The sequence below is a fragment of the Salvelinus alpinus genome, chromosome 7 (assembly GCF_045679555.1).
Source record: "Salvelinus alpinus chromosome 7, SLU_Salpinus.1, whole genome shotgun sequence".
Taxonomy (NCBI): domain Eukaryota; kingdom Metazoa; phylum Chordata; class Actinopteri; order Salmoniformes; family Salmonidae; genus Salvelinus; species Salvelinus alpinus.
In genome coordinates this window covers 55,794,799-55,816,571 of record NC_092092.1, presented here as the reverse complement: position 1 = coordinate 55,816,571, position 21,773 = coordinate 55,794,799, and the positions used below count along the sequence as shown (strand labels likewise).

The 21,773-nt window shown below is 43.6% G+C and overlaps 1 protein-coding gene across 1 annotated transcript; it reads left to right on the top strand.

The window, feature by feature from the left end:
- Positions 1–3,142: 3,142 nt before the first annotated feature.
- On the top strand, positions 3,143–19,973 carry LOC139581238 (cystine/glutamate transporter-like). The gene is made up of 12 exons (XM_071410792.1): positions 3,143–3,805; positions 4,502–4,628; positions 5,436–5,551; positions 5,737–5,862; positions 12,009–12,108; positions 12,279–12,323; positions 12,417–12,540; positions 13,121–13,224; positions 13,607–13,703; positions 13,972–14,121; positions 17,863–18,040; positions 19,119–19,973. Exons 1-12 carry the CDS (start codon positions 3,523–3,525, stop codon positions 19,172–19,174), a joined length of 1,506 nt encoding a protein of 501 aa, XP_071266893.1. The 5' UTR covers positions 3,143–3,522; the 3' UTR covers positions 19,175–19,973.
- The last annotated feature ends 1,800 nt before the right edge of the window (positions 19,974–21,773 follow it).

Below are 21,773 nucleotides of genomic sequence, written 5' to 3'. Positions count from 1 at the left end.
CACAGAGCTGTCTCCAGGTCCTGATTGGCTCGCTCCGACTGGCAGTTAGAATAAGGGAATGCGGAGACATCAGGAACCATGGAAGGCCACCAAAAGCGTCGTCGGTTGAAAGCCAGGGTCCGACGGGAGCCTGGATGGCAGGTCAGTAACTCGAGGAACGTGACCATTCCAGGACCGGGGAACGGGCAGTGTTCGGGAAAAACATCCGGTAAGCTGCGCCTCATGGACCAGGCTCTCTATACCCCAGACGAGTGCAGCTGCTAGACAGGAGGTAGGGAGGATGGTCTCGGGTCAGATGGAGTAGCAGCTATGCTATACAAAAGTCAGAGTGTGTCAGGCTTCACGTTCTTGGACCCCGGGCGGTAGGATAGAGTGAAATTGAAACGGGTGGATTACAGGGCCCAGCGAGCCTGCCTAGAGTTGAGGCGCTTGGCAGTGCGGAGATATTGCAGGTTTTTATGGTCAGTCCACTCTAAGAATGGGTGTTCCGCCCCCTCCAACCAGTGCCTCCACTCCTGAGTTCTCAATTTCCCACATCATAGTTCCTCTCAGCAGATTATGCTGCACAGTGTAATTCCTATTAGAATCCAGCCATAGTTAGGATATCCAACAGATGGAATTTTTATTCACCGACAACCTGCATTCACAATGGCTGTCAAGTTTAGGAACATTGATAAAGGAGACTACCTAATCAATCAATATACATGAAAATGATGGCTGTGATGTTGATGGGACTGGTTTACTCTGACAAAAGCACACTCTCACACTCAACTGTGGTTATTAAGACCAACAGTGGGGTTCCTTTACACCACTGACTTTATTTAACTCTTACAGTGTTAATTTAACTCCTGAATCAACACTGTGTGTGTTATGGCCCAGGTTAACCAGTGCTGACATTATTATCGCTGCTGCAGCTCAGCTAAACAAACTGTCTGGGCTTCTGTTTTAATAACCAGCGTTGAGCACACACACACACACACACACACACACACACACACACACACACACACACACACACACACACACACACACACACACACACACACACACACACACACACACACACACACACACACACACACACACACACACACACACACACACACACACACACACACACACACACACACACACACACACACACACACACACACAGAGGAGAGCGCACGGGAAAAGCAGAGAGGTTTTGTCCGTTTTCTCTTTCTTCTCATAGTGTTTGATCCAATAGAGAGAGTGAGGACCCTCCGCTTACCATGGGGCCATGCTCTGTCCTGTCCCCCTTCACTAACACGCACAGTCGCCCTTGTCTCTAGTGTCAGAATCCATAACCCAGCTCTGATTCAGGTCACTGACAGCATGCTGTGGTGTATCATATTCATCATCATCACTGGATTCATGGTGGATATTGACCAACAGTCAAGCTGGGAGACCACAGAGACAGTAATCAATATTGTGGGCCAGATACAGTTACATGTTGTCAGGCAGAAGGCCTCAGAGTCAACTGGCCTCGTTACAAAACCATTTTTAGTTCAGAATTGAAGTTGAGTAGTTTGAAGGATAGTATTTTTATGGGACCAGTACGCTGCTTATATGTGTGTACGTCATTGAGCGAGCGAGGGGAATGGAACATTTTAAGACGTTAGAAAGATACACTCTTTCTCCCTTTCTCTCCCTCTGGCTCTTTCTTCAGTTCCCCTCAAACAGTTGCCCTGGCAAGGATAGCTTGCCTGAGGGGGAGCGTATCAAATCTGCAAAGAGATTTTCTCCCCACACAGAGGGAACAGAAAAAAACCCTCTGTCGTTTCTGTCCGTCTGTTGTTTGTCACCAACGGGTGTAAGGGTGTTTTTGTGTGATGGCAGTTTAGAGAGGCTGTTTCAAATGTGAGACTGAAATTGTGTCATCGTCATGGTGACTGAGTCGGTGACTAGGCAACATCAAACTCCTGAGAATTCTCCAAAAAATGGTCACCGTGACAACACTATGGTTACAGGATCTTGGAACCGTTGGGCACCGTTGGAGTGTTAAACAATTGGATTATGATGAAATGCTTTTCATAGCATTTGATTTTATGAGAATCTTTTAGTTCTTTGAATGTCTATTCATATCCAAAAAGCTGCAACTTGTAGATAAGGGAAAGTTATTTTGGACAAAAGAGGAAACAAATCAATCACTGTTGTTTCGATTTGAGTACAAGTAGTACACCGGGACTAAAGTAACACTGAAACGTAAATAGTGCAGCTGCAACTGAGTAGTGTAGAGAGGTTTTCTAACCGTGTATCACCTGTGGCAAGCAGCTGTAAACCAAGAAAACCCATCTCCAGGTGTTCTTGGTTGACTCACTGGAAGGCGACTGGAACCACCAGCCTTTTCAGAGCCAATATGGCTCCTTGTCCTAGAATTCCAAGGTCTTTATCTCAAACCAAGGCTTCTGACCCAGTTTGTCTGGCAGCTTATCAGGAAGAGATACAGTTGCTGAACCGGTATGATTGGTTGCCTCAACTTTTCACCTTGAAGAAGGCACAATGATGCCAAAACATCGGTGGTTTAACCAATAAATTACTGGGACCTTGTATAGAGTATGCAACTCTCTTTATGTATTTTTTTTGGCCTACTTTTCAAAGGAAGGTGTTGGAAAAAAATAATGACACTCCCTCACAACTTTTAAACAATGCTTGAATAAAGATGTTTGCTTTTCCATTGTTTGGTTGGTAGTGTTTGCTGAGTGTGGTAATGAGTATGATCTTACTGGAAGCCTTGTGTGTATTCACAAGGCGAGTTGTGGTAGCTTGTGGTGAATGACAAGTCCAGACAGTATGCGTTGACGATAACCGCGTGTCATGTGACGTGTGACATCAGAGCACTATGGCATCGGTTGCATCAGTTCCACTAGTTTCTGGTCCCCCTTTTGTTTTGGGATAACTGTGTTGTGAACTCTCAGGTGATTATCCAGATACATCATTGACATCCTGAGGTAGAGGGTGCCCAAAGCAAACACCTCTGAAACACTACCAGACAACACTACCAGACTGGTTCTGCAGTGAGGCACAGTGACCAGTCAGATAGTAAGAGGTTTGGGAGTGTAGGAACGCTGGAGAGAGATAGACAAAAGAGGGCGAGAGAGAAAAAAAGTGTTAGAGGCAGCAAGTGGGAGAGTTAAAGAGAGAGGGAGAGAGCGACTGAATGAGTGGGGCTTTAGAGCGAGATTAGAGTGTGTGTGTGTCTGTGCGTGTGAGTGTGTCTGTGTGTCTAAGAGAGAGAGGGAGAGAGTGGGAGAGGCCATTCCCAAGAGGTTTGGTCTAATTCCCAGTGGTAGAAGTTCTTTGCATAGCAGAACCAGTAACAGACTGCTTTGTCTGAGTAACTTACTCTTCTGTATTCTCAACAGCAGGTCACTGCAGACGGACGGAAAAAAACGTAAGGTTGTTTTGGGACCCAAAGTACCAGAAAGGTGAGGGGTGTGTGTGACACATTGTGTGTTTGTGTGTGTGTTTGTGTGTGTGTGTGTGTGATAGAGTACAAGGATGACCAGGAGGTCAGTCATTGGTGAGGGGACTGGGGTGAACAACACCCCCCAAAATGGGGGACACCCGGGGGATACCCCTGCCCCAAAAGAGGAGCCTGATGCTCCCAACGGAAAGGTAGACTTGAGGAAGAAGGTGACCCTGCTTCGGGGAATCTCCATCATCATCGGGACCATCATCGGAGCAGGAATCTTCATCTCGCCCAAGGGAATCCTGAAGAACTCTGGGAGTGTTGGAATGTCTCTGGTGGTGTGGATTGCCTGCGGAGTGCTGTCCCTGTTCGGTGAGTCACACGTAGTTGTCGACAGGAGGGAGGAGACATACCTGAGTAAAGGTGTGCTGAGTGGTTTTATGATGCATGCGAACTGAAGCTATGGAGGATGGAGATTGTGTTTGTATTGCTGTTCAGGGTTACATCTCCCCTGCTTCCCCTTCCCCGAAGACACTAGAGGTGATGCATCCCAAAAGAAAGTGCTAAACTTGTAAAACAGCTTTTCTTGAGATGATGAGTGTGAATGAAAGCTTCGGGGGGTGGATGAACTTTGCTAACTGTCTGCTGCTATGGAAAAGCTTCCGCTTCTACTCTTGTATTATTTCATTATATTACTGTTATTACACAAGCCTTACGGTAGCTACTGCTTTCTAACTAACCATCGAACTGCTGAAACAGCAATTACCCTTTACGCTAACCCCTCTCTCTCTCTCTCTCTCTCACACACACACACACACACACACACACACACACACACACACACACACACACACACACACACACACACACACACACACACACACACACACACACACACACACACACACACACACACACACACACACACACACACACACACACACACACACACACACACACACACATTTTACTCTTATAGCCAGTTATCTGCTGTTGCTGATGCTGCCAATGTTTTATAGCTGGCTAGACACTCCCCTGTCCTAAACCTTTCCCCTTTTCCTTTCCCAGGGGCCCTGTCCTACGCAGAGCTGGGAACCAGCATCCAGAAGTCTGGGGGACATTATACCTATATCCTGGAGGCCTTTGGACCACAGATGGCCTTCATACGCCTCTGGGCTGACCTCATCGCCATCAGGTAGGTGTGTGTGTGTGAGACAGAGACAGCAGCAGGAAGGGGGGGGGTAGATACTTGCAACAAGGTGTGTGTATATCACTCTATACTGTCCGTGTGTGAGAGAGAGAAGGGGATGGGCCTAGCGTATATATCTAAGCATTGTAAAGATAGCAAAGGCTTTTGGATCCCATCCTGGTCCGTTGATACCCGTGGTAGCAGTGTAAACAAACCTGCTATACTAGACTGTACTGCAGTTTAACCCAGGCCAGGGGGGGATGTATGGTTTTGAGTCTATGGGAAATGAACAGCGATCTGGGGATGAGCCCACAGACTGTGCAACAGTTATTAGATTCTTAGCCATATACCAGGTTGGTGGTATATGGCCAAAATACCACGGCTAAGGGCTGTATCAAGGCATTTCACGTTGCGTCGTGCCTAAGAACAGTGCTTAGCCGTGGTATATTGGCCATATACCACACCCCCTCGGGCCTTATTGCTTAAGTATTCCCTGGATATTTTACTGTAATTGCCTCAACTGAACCAAGCAGACATATTTGAGTCAGTAACCACTGAATATCAGTAACTATAGTTACTTGACTGTTATAGACTGTTAGTGTCAGGGGAAGCTAATAAACAGTTGTGAGGTTGGGTAAAACAGGTTTGTGTCAGTAGAAGGTCACATGCTCCCCAACACTCTGAACAGTGAATAATGCCCCAGATCTCACAGCTTTGTGGGTCAGCGTTTCCGGGTCACTGTGTTTGTTTGGTAAACGTGTATGTTTGGGTCAGTGTCTTTGGGTCTGTGTGTGACAGTGTTGTCTGTTCTAGACCTGCAGGGTTGGCAGTGATATCCCTGGCCTTCGGACAATATATCCTGGAACCCATATTCATGCCGTGTGGAGTGCCCGAGATTGCTATCAAACTGGCCACCTCTATAGGAATAAGTATGTCTGAGATTGATGCTACAGCAATATATATATATATATATTTTACAGAATATTGAATTGAACAAACTTTGGACTATACAATTTTTATGCTTATCAGTGATATGGTTCAAGTGAATGTAAGGTACCAGTTAGTCTCACAAAGTGTGTGTGTGTGCGTGTTCATGTGTATTCCTGCTCCACAGCATCAGTGATGTATCTCAACAGTATGAGTACGAGCTGGACAAACAGGATTCAGATCTTCCTCACCTTTAGCAAGCTGCTGGCCATCGCCATCATTATTGTACCTGGCCTCTATATGCTCTTCAAAGGTAAGCCTTCGTCATCATCGTCATCATCATCACCATGATCATTACAATCAACACCATCATCATATGTGACCGACCGCCTCGATTCTGTCTTATGTAGCATTTGAAATTGAGTTTTTTTTACATTTGATAGGAGTAGAGACTCAGAGCTAGAAAATGGTATATCATACACTGCAGTTGAGGAACAATGTAATTCTGTTTTGAAAGTCAACTTGTAACCCCACTTTTGAGAAAATGGACCTGGACTGCTTTGGTACACCTACTGGAGAGCTCTTCTTTGTCTACACCCATTCAGCATCATTCAAACCCTCTTAAGCCTTAGCCCCATTCATCACTTTAAAGATTCACATGTGATGCCATGTGCTAAACAGAGTGAGTAATTTAGTAAACAACCAAAGATTTCAAGACTAAAAGTGGTAAAAGTGGTAGCCTACAATAAGGAAAAACTCCAGCTAAAAATACACTTTATGTACTGTAGTCCTTGGCCTATATCTTAAACTGACTTTGGTGCAGGTCATTTTTTCCTTCACATTACCGCCTCTGGTAAACACACACTATAGCAAGGATATAGAAGGTGTAAACGGTACACTGAAATGGTTACTTGAATAGTAGCAATATCAAAAACAGATACACATATTTTATAAATATTTTATACTTATATACTTGTTTAAACTATTGTTTAGACATGTACACATGTTCATGAAATACAATAGATGGCCGTAATCCCCCTGAGACACACCTGGCTAACTTGATGGGTCATGTAATCATCTAGCTAGCTAGCTAAACAATGAACCGGCATAATCCCAACCCATACTACTACCAATGCAAACATTGTTATTTTTACATTTTACATTTTGGTCATTTAGCAGACACTCTTATCAAGCAGTTAGTGCGTTCATCTTAATATAGCTAGGTGGGACAACCACATATCACAGGCATTTAACTCTGTTTTGTTTGTAGCTACACCTTGTTTGGCCAGCGTTGTGTCAAGTGACTCCAGTTCACACTGATCGTGGTGTGTGGAGAAAGTAGCCAGTCACTTTTGTCCAACTGATCTGTTGATAGTGCCTGCTAAATTCAGGGCATTAATGTTGTTGAGAAAAGTAGCAAAACTATTTTATGTATATCTTTAAAAATGGCAAGATAGAAAGGACTATCAACAATAAATGAGCATGCTACATGGCAGACCAATCCAAACTCATCTCCCGGCATGTCCAGCCTATCCATTATCTCAGCCAATCATGGCTAATGGGAAGGTTCCTCCCTTTTTCCGTGGCTAAACCAACTGGGCTCGTTACTTAACCTCTCTTGGGTAGGGGGCAGTATTTTCACGTCCGGATGAAAAGCATGCCCAAAGTAAACTGCCTGTTACTCAGGCCCAGAAGCTAGGATATGCATATAATTGGTAGATTTGGATAGAAAACACTCTAAAGTTTCTAAAATTATGTCTGTGAGTATAACAGAACTGATATGGCAGGCGAAACCCAAGGACAAACCATCCCCCACAACAAATGTTCAGCCTACCACTGTTTTCAATGGCTGTCACTTTTATTATAAGGCGAAATCCTCCCAGATTGCAGTTCCTAGGGCTTCCACTAGATGTCAACAGTCTTTAGAAAGCGTTTCATGCTGGTTTTGGAAAAATGAGCCAGAAATGTTTGTTTTTCTAGGTGGCTCCCATTTTGGTTGTAGTGTTTTCAAGCATGTGGAAGAGAACGTGTTCTTCGTTATTTTTCTCCGGTAAAGACAATAACGATTCTCCGTCTTAAATTTGATCGTTTATTTACGTATTAGGGTACCTAAGGTTTGATTATAAACGTTGTTTGACTTGTTTGGAAAAGTTTATTAGTAACGTTTGGGATTAATTTTGTATGCATTTTGATGGAGGGAAACTGGGTGGATTATTGACTGAAGCGCGCCAGCTAAACTGAGTTTTTATGGATATAAAGAAGGACATTATCGAACAAAAAGACCATTTGTGATGTATCTGGGACCTTTTGGAGTGCCAACAGAAGAAGATCATCAAAAGTAAGGCATTTATTATATCGCTATTTCTGACTTTCGTGGCGCACCTGCCTGGTTGAAATATGTTTTTCATGCTTTTGTATGCGGGGCGCTGTCCTCAGATAATCGCATGGTGTGCTTTCGCCGTAAAGTTTTTTTGAAATTTGACACAGCGGCTGGATTAACTTCTAGTTGCACACAATCCCGGATCCGGGAGCACCCCCATCAGTAAAAAAGCTGACTAGCATAGCCTAGCATAGCGTCACAAGTAAATACTAGCATCTAAATATCATTAAATCACAAGTCCAAGACACCAGATGAAAGATACACATCTTGTGAATCCAGCCATCATTTCTGATTTTTAAAATGTTTTACAGGGAAGACACAATATGTAAATCTATTAGCTAACCACGATAGCAAAAGACACAACTTTTTTTTCCCACCATTTTTTTCCTGCATAGGTAGCTATCACAATTTCGACCAAATAAAGATATAAATAGCCACTAACCAAGAAACAACTTCATCAAATGACAGTCTGATAACATATTTATTGTATAGCATATGTTTTGTTAGAAAAATGTGCATATTTCAGGTATAAATCACAGTTCTACATTGCAGCTGCAATCTGAAATAGTGCCGAAGCAGCCAGAATAATTACAGAGACGAACGTCAAATACTTAAATACTCATCATAAAACATTTCTGAAAAATACACAGCGTACAGCAAATGAAAGACCAACATCTTGTGAATCCAGCCAATATTTCAGATTTTTTAAGTGTTTTACAGCAAAACACAATATAGCATTATATTAGCTTACCACAATAGCCAGAAACACAAGCCGTTTACCAGCAGCAAAGGTTAGCGATCCTAACAAACCAGCAAAAGATATATCATTTTTGACTAACCTTCATATACTTCATCAGATGACAGTCCTGTAACATCATATTACACAATGCATATAGGATTTGTTAGAAAATGTGCATATTTAACGGCACAAATCGTGGTTATACAATGTGAAATGTAGCCAAACTTGAAGCAATCTGTCCGGCGCCATCTTGGAGAGGCACCTAATCTAATCGATAACTAATCGTAAACTTGACAAAAAAATACAGGTTGGACAGCAAATGAAAGATACATTAGTTCTTAATGCAACCGCTGTGTTAGATTTTTAAAAGTAACGTTTTAAAATTAACGTTACTCGAGCGTTACAGCGAGACCATGCCGAAATTAATGGCGCACTAATAATTTTACATTTTTCCACAGAAATACGAATTAACATCATAAATAGCTCTTACTTTTTGATGAGCTTCCATCAGAATCTTGGGCAAGTGGTCCTTGTCCAGAACAATCGTCTTTTGGTTGAAAGATGTCCTCTACTCCTGTAGAATTAGCTGCTAACGCCAGCGAAGTACCGGAGAGGTGCCCAACTCGCGATAACGCCTGACAAAGAGACTCCAGAAAATCGCAATAAACTGATATAAACTGCTATAAGTCGGTTTAAATTAACTACCTTATGAAGTTTTTAAGACAAAAAACAAATTAAATCAGAGCCGGAGATATAGAACTGCTAAACCAAAAGCTTTTCAGGACGCCATGCTTGGTGTCCCTCCTGCGTCAGGCCCCGCGTCGAAAAGGTCGGTCCTTCCGTTCCAAGAGGCTTTATACTCCCCCAGATGGTGCTATCCACTCCATTCAAAGTCTCACCTCTTACTGACATCTAGGGGAAGGCGTATGCAGTGCATGTAGCCCCATAGCTTACAAGGGAATTTATAAACCGACCCTGGAACAGAGACCTCAATTTCAGAAATCTCACTTCTTGACAGGAAGTGTGCTGCAGAATGAGTTCTGTTTCACTCAGAGAAATAATTCAAACGGTTTTAGAAACTAGAGAGTGTTTTCTATCCAATAGTAATAATAATATGCATATTGTACGAGCAAGAATTGAGTACGAGGCAGTTTAATTTGGGAACGAATTTTTTACAAAGTGCAAATAGCACCCCCTATTGACAAAAGGTTAACAAGAAGTTAAGCTTTATTTTGATGTATTACACTTGTGATTTTATGAAAGTTAAATATTTATAATTGTAGTTTGAATTTCGCGCTCTGCAATTTCACCGGATAAGAAGTTAACCTCTCTGGGATCGTTTGGGACGTGAGTGTCCCACCTCGCCAACAGCCAGTGAAATTGCAGGGTGCCAAATTCAAAACAACAGAAATCTGATAATTAAAATTCCTCAAACATACAAGTATTATACACCATTTTAAAGATACACTTCTTGTTAATCCAGCCACAGTGTCTGATTTCAAAAAGGCTTTACGGCGAAAGCACACCATGTGATTATGTTAGGTCAGCGCCTAGCCACAGAAAACCATACAGCCATTTTCCAACCAAGGAGAGGTGTCACAAAAGTCAGAAATAGCGTTAAAATGAATCACTTACCTTGCTGAACTTCATCTGATGGCACTTCCAGGTCTCCATGTTAGACAATAAATGTTTGTTTTGTTCGATAAAGTTCATCTTTATGTCCAAATATCTCCTTTTTGTTTGCGCGTTTAGTCCAGTAATCCAAATGCACAAAGCGCGGGCACAAAGTCCAGACGAAAAGTAAAAAAAGTTTCATTAAAGTTCGTAGAAACATGTCAAACGATGTATATAATCAATCTTTAAGATGTTTTTATCATAAATCTTCAATAATATTCCAACCAGACAATTCCGTTGTCATTAGAAAGGAATGAGAACGACCGTCGCGCTCACGGCCACGTGCAAGACTAAACTAAAGGCTTTCAGCCTGACCACTTTTTGAAACAGTTCTTATTCGATCCTCATTCACAATACAAGCCTGAAACAACTTCTAAGACTGTTGACATCTCCTGGAAGCTTTAGGAAGTGCAATCTGACCCCATAGACACAGGATATTGGACAGGCAATCACTTAAAAAAACTACAAACCTAATTTCCCACTTCCTGGTTGGATTTTTCTCAGGTTTTTGCCTGCCATATGAGTTCTGTTATGGTCACAGACATTATTTTAACAGTTTTGGAAACTTTAGAGTGTTTTCTATCAAAATCTACTGGCTCATTTTTCCAAAACCAGCATGAAACGCTTTCTAAAGACTGTTGACATCTAGTGGAAGCCCTAGGAACTGCAATCTGGGAGGATTTCGCCTTATAATAAAAGTGACAGCCATTGAAAACAGTGGTAGGCTGAACATTTGTTGTGGGGGATGGTTTGTCCTTGGGTTTCGCCTGCCATATCAGTTCTGTTATACTCACAGACATAATTTTAGAAACTTTAGAGTGTTTTCTATCCAAATCTACCAATTATATGCATATCCTAGCTTCTGGGCCTGAGTAACAGGCAATTTACTCTGGGCACGCTTTTCATCCAAACTTCCCAATACTGCCCCCTATCCCAATGAAGTTAACAATTGTATTCATATTTACAGATGGAATCCAAGTTTGTTATTAAAGCACATGAAAGTTCACATGTTCCAGAAGGCATTTCTGTCCCAATACGCATTTTTCAATAAAAAATACATGTTTACTATAAAATGCCTCCCCTGTGAACTAGTGACGTGCGACATACGCCAAGTTTCCTGAAACGAGTCACATATGTTACACTGGATTAAAACCACAGAAATAGCATGTTAATGCTTACATCACATTTACTCCCACACTCTTTTATGACTCCTCAAAAATGTTGAAATCCCTGAAAGCCTGAAAATATTTGTGGTATATAGCGTTATGTTTCTTACAGGGACATTCCACAGATCCCCACCACTTGACCAAAATAGCTATACTTTATTAACATGGTTGGTGTCTATTGGCTACAGAGTAGCTCTACTATCAACATGACACATTACAGGCTTGGTACATAATAGCTACAAAGTGTCTGTAGGCTTGGTGTTCTGCCATACCAATGTTAATTGAACATCAGTCATTTCAGCTTTAAGAGGGTTATTATCTGCCTCTTTGCAAGTGTGTTCCATTAAAGAGGAATACACTACATACAGTATGTGTGTATTGTACTGGAATGTAATTACATCTGCAACTACCGAGAAAGATGAATATACCTTGTCAAACACTCAACAAGTTTTGATATTCTTTGGTTGAACGTGTAATTCCTTCTTTGTGTTTATGTGCAGGGGAGACTAAGAACTTTGAGAATGCATTTGAGGTCAGTAATATCAAGCTCACAGGCCTTCCTCTGGCTTTTTACTCTGGGATGTACGCCTATGCTGGGTGGTAGGTATGGACTTCTTATAACGTAACTAGCTTTAATATCTTATTCTACCCTTTTCATGAAGCCAACTAGTGTAATGCATTATTACTTGTCATGAGCATGTATGAGCTCTTGCAAGGTACAGTACTGCCAAATGTAATATTGTTGTAAAGCTCCAACTTTCTGCCGACAGGTTTTATCTGAACTTTGTGACTGAGGAAGTAGAGAATCCAGAAAAGTGAGTTCATCCTCCTCATTACATATCTTGTTCACGTACAGTAGGTTTGCCTGATCGTAAAATTGTTGGTCTCAAATGTTTACATATCCTCAGGACTGTCCCATTGGCCATCTGTATCTCCATGGCGATAGTCACCTTTTGCTACGTGTTGACTAACGTGGCATACTACACTGTGATGTCAGCAGAGGAGCTGTTGGCATCGCAAGCCGTCGCCGTGGTAAGCCATATAACAAGCTCACTGCCTATTGACCGATTTGATCGACACTGATCCTACACCCATCCACCGCTATTGGCTGGCGTTAACACGAGAGTCCCATGTATTTCTGTGTGTGATGTATTGATACACTTGAAGCGCATTGACCGCAGTCACACACCTCGTTCATCAGCGCTTCATCAGGGCCTGATTCCTGCACTCTAAACTGTAATTGGTTAGACCTCCAAGCTCAACACCTCTGCTTCCCAGTATGGCCTTACGTGATTCCACACAGTCTATCCCTCTCAATGATAATTAAATCATCTTGCAGTCTTAATGACATAGCCATAGACAGAGACTGTATAGTGATCTCAGACCTGATTCACTAAAAGGGCTCTGATCTGATCAGATCTTTCTAATGGTGTTACGGTCCCTACGGTTTTACAGGTCTGTGATGTTGCTCTTAAGGAATGTGTGAGAGCATTGGAGCTACGTGTGTGTTCGTTAATTAGATCATCATTGAATTGAGGATCTTTTGCTGCATCTCTTTGGCCTTGTTTGGTTCATACTATCGCTCTCTCTCTCTCTCTCGTTTTTCCTGCAGACGTTTGCAGGGAAGATGATGGGGAACTTTTCGGTGGCGGTGCCGGTATTTGTAGCCTTGTCGTGCTTTGGTTCGATGAATGGCTGCTTGTTCGCTTTCTCAAGGTGGGCTGCGTCAACTCAGGTGTCAAACCGCAGCCTTCGCTAGATTCTCCTGCCAAGGAGAATGAAAAATTGCCTTCCCTTCCCAACACAATGTTTGAGGACTGTGTGAGAGGAATCTAATCTTATCTTTTTTTTTTTCAACTGCCAAACCCTGTTAAGCAGAAGTTTAGATGTGTGGTATAGTGGTATAGTGAAAACACAATAACTGACATTGCATTTCTGTGTGAAGGTCAGCTATGACTGTCAGTAGTCGACTTTCATGTGTAGTTTTCATATATTGGATTTTGTTGGACACCGCTTACAAAGACGATGATGAAGTGTTGTTGTTGAAGGTATTTCTCATTTCATCCTGAAGATTGTGTGATTGTGTTGGTCATTCTAGAATGTTCTACGTGGCATCACGCGAGGGCCATCTCCCTGAGGTTCTGTCCATGATCCACGTCCGCAGACACACTCCTTTGGCAGCCGTCCTCGTTCTGGTCAGATAAATGTTTTTTTTGTTTTTTCATACACACATATCGCTCTTTACTGTCTTTATGAGGACCTGCTCTACAGGGTTCACAATTAAAACTTTGCATTCCTGTATTTATGTTTTAACTGTTATCGTGCTTTGTGGGTAGGTGTCTGCCACTTCCTCATTGTATCCGTGTGTTTGTTTGTTTGCTTCTCTCTCTCTATCTCTCTCTCTGTGTGTGTGTGTGTGTTTGTGTGTCGGAGTGTCCATTCTTTCTCTGTGTGTGTTTACAGTACCCTATGACAGTGTTCCAGCTGTTTGTGGGAGATATCTACAGTCTGTTGAACTTCATGAGCTTCCTCCGCTGGCTCTTCATTGGCGTGGCTGTGCTGGGCCTCATCTACATGAGATACACACGCCCTGACATGCCACGCCCTTTCAAGGTCAGTCCAACACACGTGAATCATCGCTACCTTCCGCTTCGCTCCTCAGGTAGTATCACATTTTCACATTCTCATTTCATTTCATTACAGTACAACGGTTTGATTTGTTTAATCTTAGCTAGCTACTTAGCCGTCTTTGTATCAAAGATAATTGCGTAGCTAGCCAGCTATTCTTCGTTCTTTTAACGTAACTTTTAACGTAACGTAGTCAACACTGCTACCTAGCCAGCTAGCCACCGAACAGCAACACTGTAGTAACTATTACATTCAACGGAACGACTCGATTAGTGTAGTGTTAGCTAGCTACATAGTTGTGATTGCTGTCTTTGTTTCTAAGATAACTGCGTAGTTTAGACTAATTCGGTTAGCTAGCCAGCTATTTTTCGTCCTTTTAACGTAACGTAACGTAGTCAACACTGCTCGCTAGCCAGCTAGCCACCGAATAGCAACACTGTAGAAACTATTACATTCAACGGATCAACGGAACGATTGATTAGTGTAGTGTTAGCTAGCTACATAGTTGTCTTTGCTGTCCTTGTATCTAAGACAATTGTGTAGTTTATACTAATTAACGAGCCAGTTACCGAGGTTACATAGCTAGCTACCGAGGTTACCTAGCCAGCGACACTCTCAAACAAAGTCAACAACGCAGCCACTGCTAGCTAGCCCACTTCCGCAGTACTGTATCATTTTAATAATTTTGGTCAATAAGATTTCTGCAACGCAAGCTTAACTTTCTGAACATTCGAGACGTGTAGTTCACGTGTCATTCCAATCTCCTTTGCATTAGCGTAGCCTCTTCTGTAGCCTGTCAACTATGTGTCTGTCTATCCCTGTTCTCTCCTCTCTGCACAGACCATACAAACGCTTCACACCGCGTGGCCGCGGCCACCCTAACCTGGTGGTCCCAGCGCGCACCACCCACGTGGAGTCCCAGGTCTCCGGCAGCCTCTGGAACTGCCGATCTGCGGCCAACAAGGCAGAGTTCATCTCAGCCTATGCTTCCCTCCAGTCCCTCGACTTCTTGGCACTGACGGAAACATGGATCACCACAGATAACACTGCTACTCCTACTGCTCTCTCCTCGTCTGCCCACGTGTTCTCGCACACCCCGAGAGCTTCTGGTCAGCGGGGTGGCGGCACCGGGATCCTCATCTCTCCCAAGTGGTCTTTCTCCCTTTCTCCCCTTACCCATCTGTCTATCGCCTCCTTTGAATTCCATGCTGTCACAGTTACCAGCCCTTTCAAGCTTAACATCCTTATCATTTATCGCCCTCCAGGTTCCCTTGGAGAGTTCATCAATGAGCTTGATGCCCTGATAAGCTCCTTTCCTGAGGACGGCTCACCTCTCACAGTTCTGGGTGACTTTAACCTCCCCACGTCTACCTTTGACTCATTCCTCTCTGCCTCCTTCTTTCCACTCCTCTCCTCTTTTGACCTCACCCTCTCACCTTCCCCCCCTACTCACAAGGCAGGCAATACGCTCGACCTCATCTTTACTAGATGCTGTTCTTCCACTAACCTCATTGCAACTCCCCTCCAAGTCTCCGACCACTACCTTGTATCCTTTTCCCTCTCGCTCTCATCCATCACTTCCCACACTGCCCCTACTCGGATGGTATCGCGCCGTCCCAACCTTCGCTCTCTCTCCCCCGCTACTCTCTCCTCTTCCATCCTATCATCTCTTCCCTCTGCTCAAACCTTCTCCAACCTATCTCCTGATTCTGCCTCCTCAACCCTCCTCTCCTCCCTTTCTGCATCCTTTGACTCTCTATGTCCCCTATCCTCCAGGCCGGCTCGGTCCTCCCCTCCTGCTCCGTGGCTCGACGACTCATTGCGAGCTCACAGAACAGGGCTCCGGGCAGCCGAGCGGAAATGGAGGAAAACTCGCCTCCCTGCGGACCTGGCATCCTTTCACTCCCTCCTCTCTACATTTTCCTCTTCTGTCTCTGCTGCTAAAGCCACTTTCTACCACTCTAAATTCCAAGCATCTGCCTCTAACCCTAGGAAGCTCTTTGCCACCTTCTCCTCCCTCCTGAATCCTCCTCCCCCTCCTCCCCCTCCTCCCTCTCTGCAGATGACTTCGTCAACCATTTTGAAAAGAAGGTCGACGACATCCGATCCTCGTTTGCTAAGTCAAACGACACCGCTGGTTCTGCTCACACTGCCCTACCCTGTGCTCTGACCTCTTTCTCCCCTCTCTCTCCAGATGAAATCTCGCGTCTTGTGACGGCCGGCCGCCCAACAACCTGCCCGCTTGACCCTATCCCCTCCTCTCTTCTCCAGACCATTTCCGGAGACCTTCTCCCTTACCTCACCTCGCTCATCAACTCATCCTTGACCGCTGGCTACGTCCCTTCCGTCTTCAAGAGAGCGAGAGTTGCACCCCTGCTGAAAAAACCTACACTCGATCCCTCCGATGTCAACAACTACAGACCAGTATCCCTTCTTTCTTTTCTCTCCAAAACTCTCGAACGTGCCGTCCTTGGCCAGCTCTCCCGCTATCTCTCTCAGAATGACCTTCTTGATCCAAATCAGTCAGGTTTCAAGACTAGTCATTCAACTGAGACTGCTCTTCTCTGTATCACGGAGGCGCTCCGCACTGCTAAAGCTAACTCTCTCTCCTCTGCTCTCATCCTCCTAGACCTATCGGCTGCCTTCGATACTGTGAACCATCAGATCCTCCTCTCCACCCTCTCCGAGTTGGGCATCTCCGGCGCGGCCCACGCTTGGATTGCGTCCTACCTGACAGGTCGCTCCTACCAGGTGGCGTGGCGAGAATCTGTCTCCTCACCACGTGCTCTCACCACTGGTGTCCCCCAGGGCTCTGTTCTAGGCCCTCTCCTATTCTCGCTATACACCAAGTCACTTGGCTCTGTCATAACCTCACATGGTCTCTCCTATCATTGCTATGCAGACGACACACAATTAATCTTCTCCTTTCCCCCTTCTGATGACCAGGTGGCGAATCGCATCTCTGCATGTCTGGCAGACATATCAGTGTGGATGACGGACCACCACCTCAAGCTGAACCTCGGCAAGACGGAGCTGCAACCATCAAAAGTGTCTATAAAGCCCTTTTTACATCAGCAGTTGTCACAAAGTGCTTATGCACACACACACACACACACACACACACACACACACACACACACACACACACACACACACACACACACACACACACACACACACACACACACACACACACACACACACACACACACACACACACACACGTAGACATAAACACATCAAAGGGCGATTAGGACATCGCTCCTTCTGTGCCACTGCATGTGGCCGTGGAGGCCGATGCACGAACCGCCGATATGCAAGCATCTTGCGCACATTTTTTAAATTCTATTTGATTTATTTCACCTTTATTTAACCAGGTAGGCTAGTTGAGAACAAGTTCTAATTTACAACTGCGACCTGGCCGAGATAGAGCAAAGCAGTGCGACACAAAAAACACAGAGTTACACATGGGATAAACAAACGTACAGTCAATAACACGATAGAAAAGTCTATATACAGTGTGTGCAAATGTAGTAAGATTAGGGAGGCAAGGCAATAAATAGGCCAATAGTGGCGAAATAATTACAATTTAGCAATTAAACACTGGAGTGAGAGACGTGCAGACAATCACATGGACAGAGTCTAATGGCTGTCTTATTCAAAACAACTACTGAACACTTTACTGTTTACATCCTTGACTCTGTACTTCTTTGTCTGTCTCTTCAGGTTCCTCTTTTCATTCCAGCCGTTTTCTCCTTCACCTGTTTCTTCATGGTGTTCCTCTCTCTCTACTCCGACCCGGTCAACACAGGGATAGGATTCGCCATCTCCCTGACAGGAATCCCAGCCTACTATATTTTCATTGTGTTTGACCGCAGACCCAAGTGGCTACAGGATGGTTTAGGTAACACGCTACCTACACTTAGAAGGCATTTAAATGCATTTACTAGACATCACTGTGGAACTCATACATACTACTGGCATATGGACAGCATTGATTAATCTTTATAAAGCAATTGTTCAACTCAAGGGATTAATCGGTACGTCAGTGGACCATTAAACTATCCACGCATAGTTTACCACATGTAATCAATTTCCAATCAATTTTCAGCATGGCATCCTATCAAAATTGCAGCATGAATCCCAACAATGTGTCTATGTTGACACTTTGGAAATAATATTGTCCTAACGCTGCATAATTATTGGGTCAGTGAAGCATTTTGTTTCTTTTGGCTCCAAACTCCAAAAGTTTGGTTTTGAAATCAAACAGTAACAACGAAGTTAGAGTGCAGCCTGTCAGCTTTAATTTGAGGGTATTTTCATCCATATCAGGTGAACTGTTTAGAAATTACAGTACCTTTTTGTACATAGTCTCCCATTTGAGGGGAGCAACAGTAAAGAGGACAGATTCACTTGATATTTGTGCGTCTATAACTTTCTCACTCATAATTATTCACGATTCATTCAGGACAATACGTAATCATGGTAACATCCAGATTCATGTAGAAGTGTTTCGAAACATATTCGACTCATATTTACAATGAAAGTGACACTACATGATACTTTCTCTTCTTCTACTGGGCACAAGTCTGAACACATCCAAAACAAACAGCACATGTGTAGAGTCACACGCTTGATGTAGTTATTACGTGCTATGAATATGGGACCAAATATAACGTTTTACTACTTTAATACACATATAAGAGAATTTGTCCCAACACTGTTGCTCCCCTAAAATGGGGGGTGGATCATTTACAAAAAGTGCTTTACTTTCTAAACGGTTCACTCAATGTGGATGAAAAAAAACGTCAAATTAAAGCTGACAGTCTGCCCTTTAACCTCGTAGTCATTGTTTGATTTCAAATCCAACGTTTTGAAGAATAGAGCTAAAAGAAGGAAACATGCTTCACTGTCCCAATAATTATGGAGGGTACGGTAAAATGGTATCATAATAGTTTTTCTGTGTTTTATTCTGTCTCCAGATTCCTTGAACAGATCTGTCCAGATCATCCTGGAGGTGATCCCAGCGGAACACTGACACTCCTTCACACCATATTCCCATGGCCTCTATTGCACCGTTTCATAGAATAAATGATTATGACTCTCCCATCCTGCTGTCCTTATCTAGGCAGGCTTAGCCCTGCTCTGCTCTCACATTTCACATTACCAATTCAAACCGCCTGAATACTTGCTCCTCTCTCCTCACTCAAGCATTTGAAATGGAATGGCCAGGTAGACAGGCAGGGACGTGAGGTTGTGGCTGTGTGTGTGGTTGTGTGTGTGTGTGTGTCTCCCTGTTTGAGATTTGCAGGTAATCCATCTCTGTAACCCCTACCATCTGGCTCCAGTCTGCAGTGGGAGCCCAGCCTCTTAGAAATGCAACAGCTTTTATTGTTGATGAGATGCGGCAGAGCCAGGGAATCCCTGTAAGCTTGGAGTATAACTATCTTTGGCAGCAATCACAGCTAGCGTTAGCCACAATCACAGCTAGCGTTAGGATCAGACTACACAACACACATAAATGAAGCCTAAGGCTACCTATAGTTATTTCTATATTTTAGGAAATGAAGACAGATCAGTGAGTGTTAATTGATGTGTGTTGTATAGTCTGAGTAAGACAAGCACTCCCTTTGCACTATCAGAACAGTAAACTCATACTCAATCTACAGATGCCTGTGAAACATGACGTCCTTAAACACATGACAAACAACATTAATGTGATAATGTTTTATATTTGATAAAACATGTATGTTCAGGACAAGTGAATGTTTTCAAATTATGCCCTGGAGAACCTGACATCCGATTTCATAGAACAATAAAAAATAGATTTTTTTCAATCAGAGATCCTACTTTTGTATCATGTATACCACTATTTGTACAATACAAGGGATACAGGATCTTATAGGCATTAGTTGTTTCTAAAACTGTTCCCTCCCCATGTGCAGAATCTCTCTCTCTCTCTCTCTCTCTCTCTCTCTCTCTCTCTCTCTCTCTCTCTCTCTCTCTCTCTCTCTCTCTCTCTCTCTCTCTCTCCCTCTCTCTCTCTCTCTCTCTCTCTCTCTCTCTCTCTCTCTCTCTCTCTCTCTCTCTCTCTCTCTCTCTCTCTCTCTCTCTCTCTCTCTCTCTCTCTCTCTCTCTCTCTCTCTCTCTCTCTCTCTCTCTCTCTGTGTGTGTGTGTGTTTGCATGTGCACTGGCATAATTTAAGCCTCAAATACGCTGGGCAGAATAGCTCTATTACTACAGATGATACACACCAGGGTTACTTAAGCTGTGGAGCCAACAGATACCCTTTCCATTGAGACAAACACACACACACTGTTGCCAGGATATTGGCTGTGTACCAGAGGCTAATGTTCTCACACATACATGTGAGTGAGCGCTGCCAGGGTCCTGGCTAGCAGCCTAGAGTGTAGACAGGAAGAGAGCATCCCAACGCTACTGCACACGACCAGGAACATTGCTCGAGAGAGAGAGAGAGAGAGAGAGAGAGAGAGAGAGAGAGAGAGAGAGAGAGAGAGAGAGAGAGAGAGAGAGAGAGAGAGAGAGAGAGGGGGAGAGAGAGAGAGAGAGAGAGAGAGAGAGAGAGAGAGAGAGAGAGAGAGAGAGAGAGAGAGAGAGGAATTAGGCCATTACCCTCTAATGATCAAAATCCAAATTCTACAACCACTTAAAAGGGAACAAAGCCATCACCTACATAGAGATGAACCTGGAGAAGAGTCTCCTGAGCAAGCTGGTCCTGGGGCTCTGTTCACAGACACAAACAGACCCCACAGAGCCCTAGGACAGCAACACAATTAGACCCAACCAAATCATGAGAAAACAAAAAGATAATTACTTGACACATTGGAAAGACTTAACAAAAAACAGAGCAAACTAGAATGCTTTTTTGGCCCTAAACAGAGATTACACAGTGTCAGAATACCTGACCACTGTGACTGATCCAAACTTTGACTGTGTACAGACACAGTGAGCATAGCCTCGCCATTGAGAAAGGCTGCCGCAGGCAGACCTGGCTCTCAAGAGAAGACAGGCTATGTGCACACTGCCCACAAAATAAGGTGGAAACTGAGCTATAAGGTGGAAACTGAGCTATCTATTGGGTGAAATACCACAGTGTGCCATCACAGCAGCAATATTTGTGACCTGTTGCCACAAGAAAAGGGCAACCAGTGAAGAACAAACACTCTTGTAAATACAACCCATATTTATGTTTATTTATTTTCCCTTTGGTAGTATCATTATTTGCACATCCTTACAACACTGTATATAGACATAATGACATTTCAAATGTCTTTATTCTTTTGGAACTTCTGTGAGTGTAATGTTTACTGTTCATTTTTATTGTTTATTGTTTATCACTTTTGTTTATTATCTACTTCACTTGTTTTGACAATGTTAACATATGTTTCCCATGCCAATAAAGCCCTTGAATTGAATTGAAAGAGAGAGAGAGACCGAGAGAGAGAGAGCGAGAGAGACAGAGAAAGAGAGAGACAGAGAGAGAGAGAGACAGAGAGAGAGTGTGTTCATTCCCATCTCGCTAAGCACTTACTTGCATATTGTGCATTACATTGAGTTGCACCAGCCTAGAAACATATGGCTAGATCATGTTGACACATGAACTGACTTAATTCAC

Coding starts and splice junctions, on each gene's coding strand:
- LOC139581238 (XM_071410792.1), top strand. CDS start 3,523: ATGACCAGGAGGTCAGTCATTGGTGAGGGGACTGGGGTGAACAACACC. Junction 5,552..5,736: donor GGCCACCTCTATAGGAATAA/GTATGTCTGAGA, acceptor CCTGCTCCACAG/CATCAGTGATGTATCTCAAC. Junction 5,863..12,008: donor CCTCTATATGCTCTTCAAAG/GTAAGCCTTCGT, acceptor GTTTATGTGCAG/GGGAGACTAAGAACTTTGAG.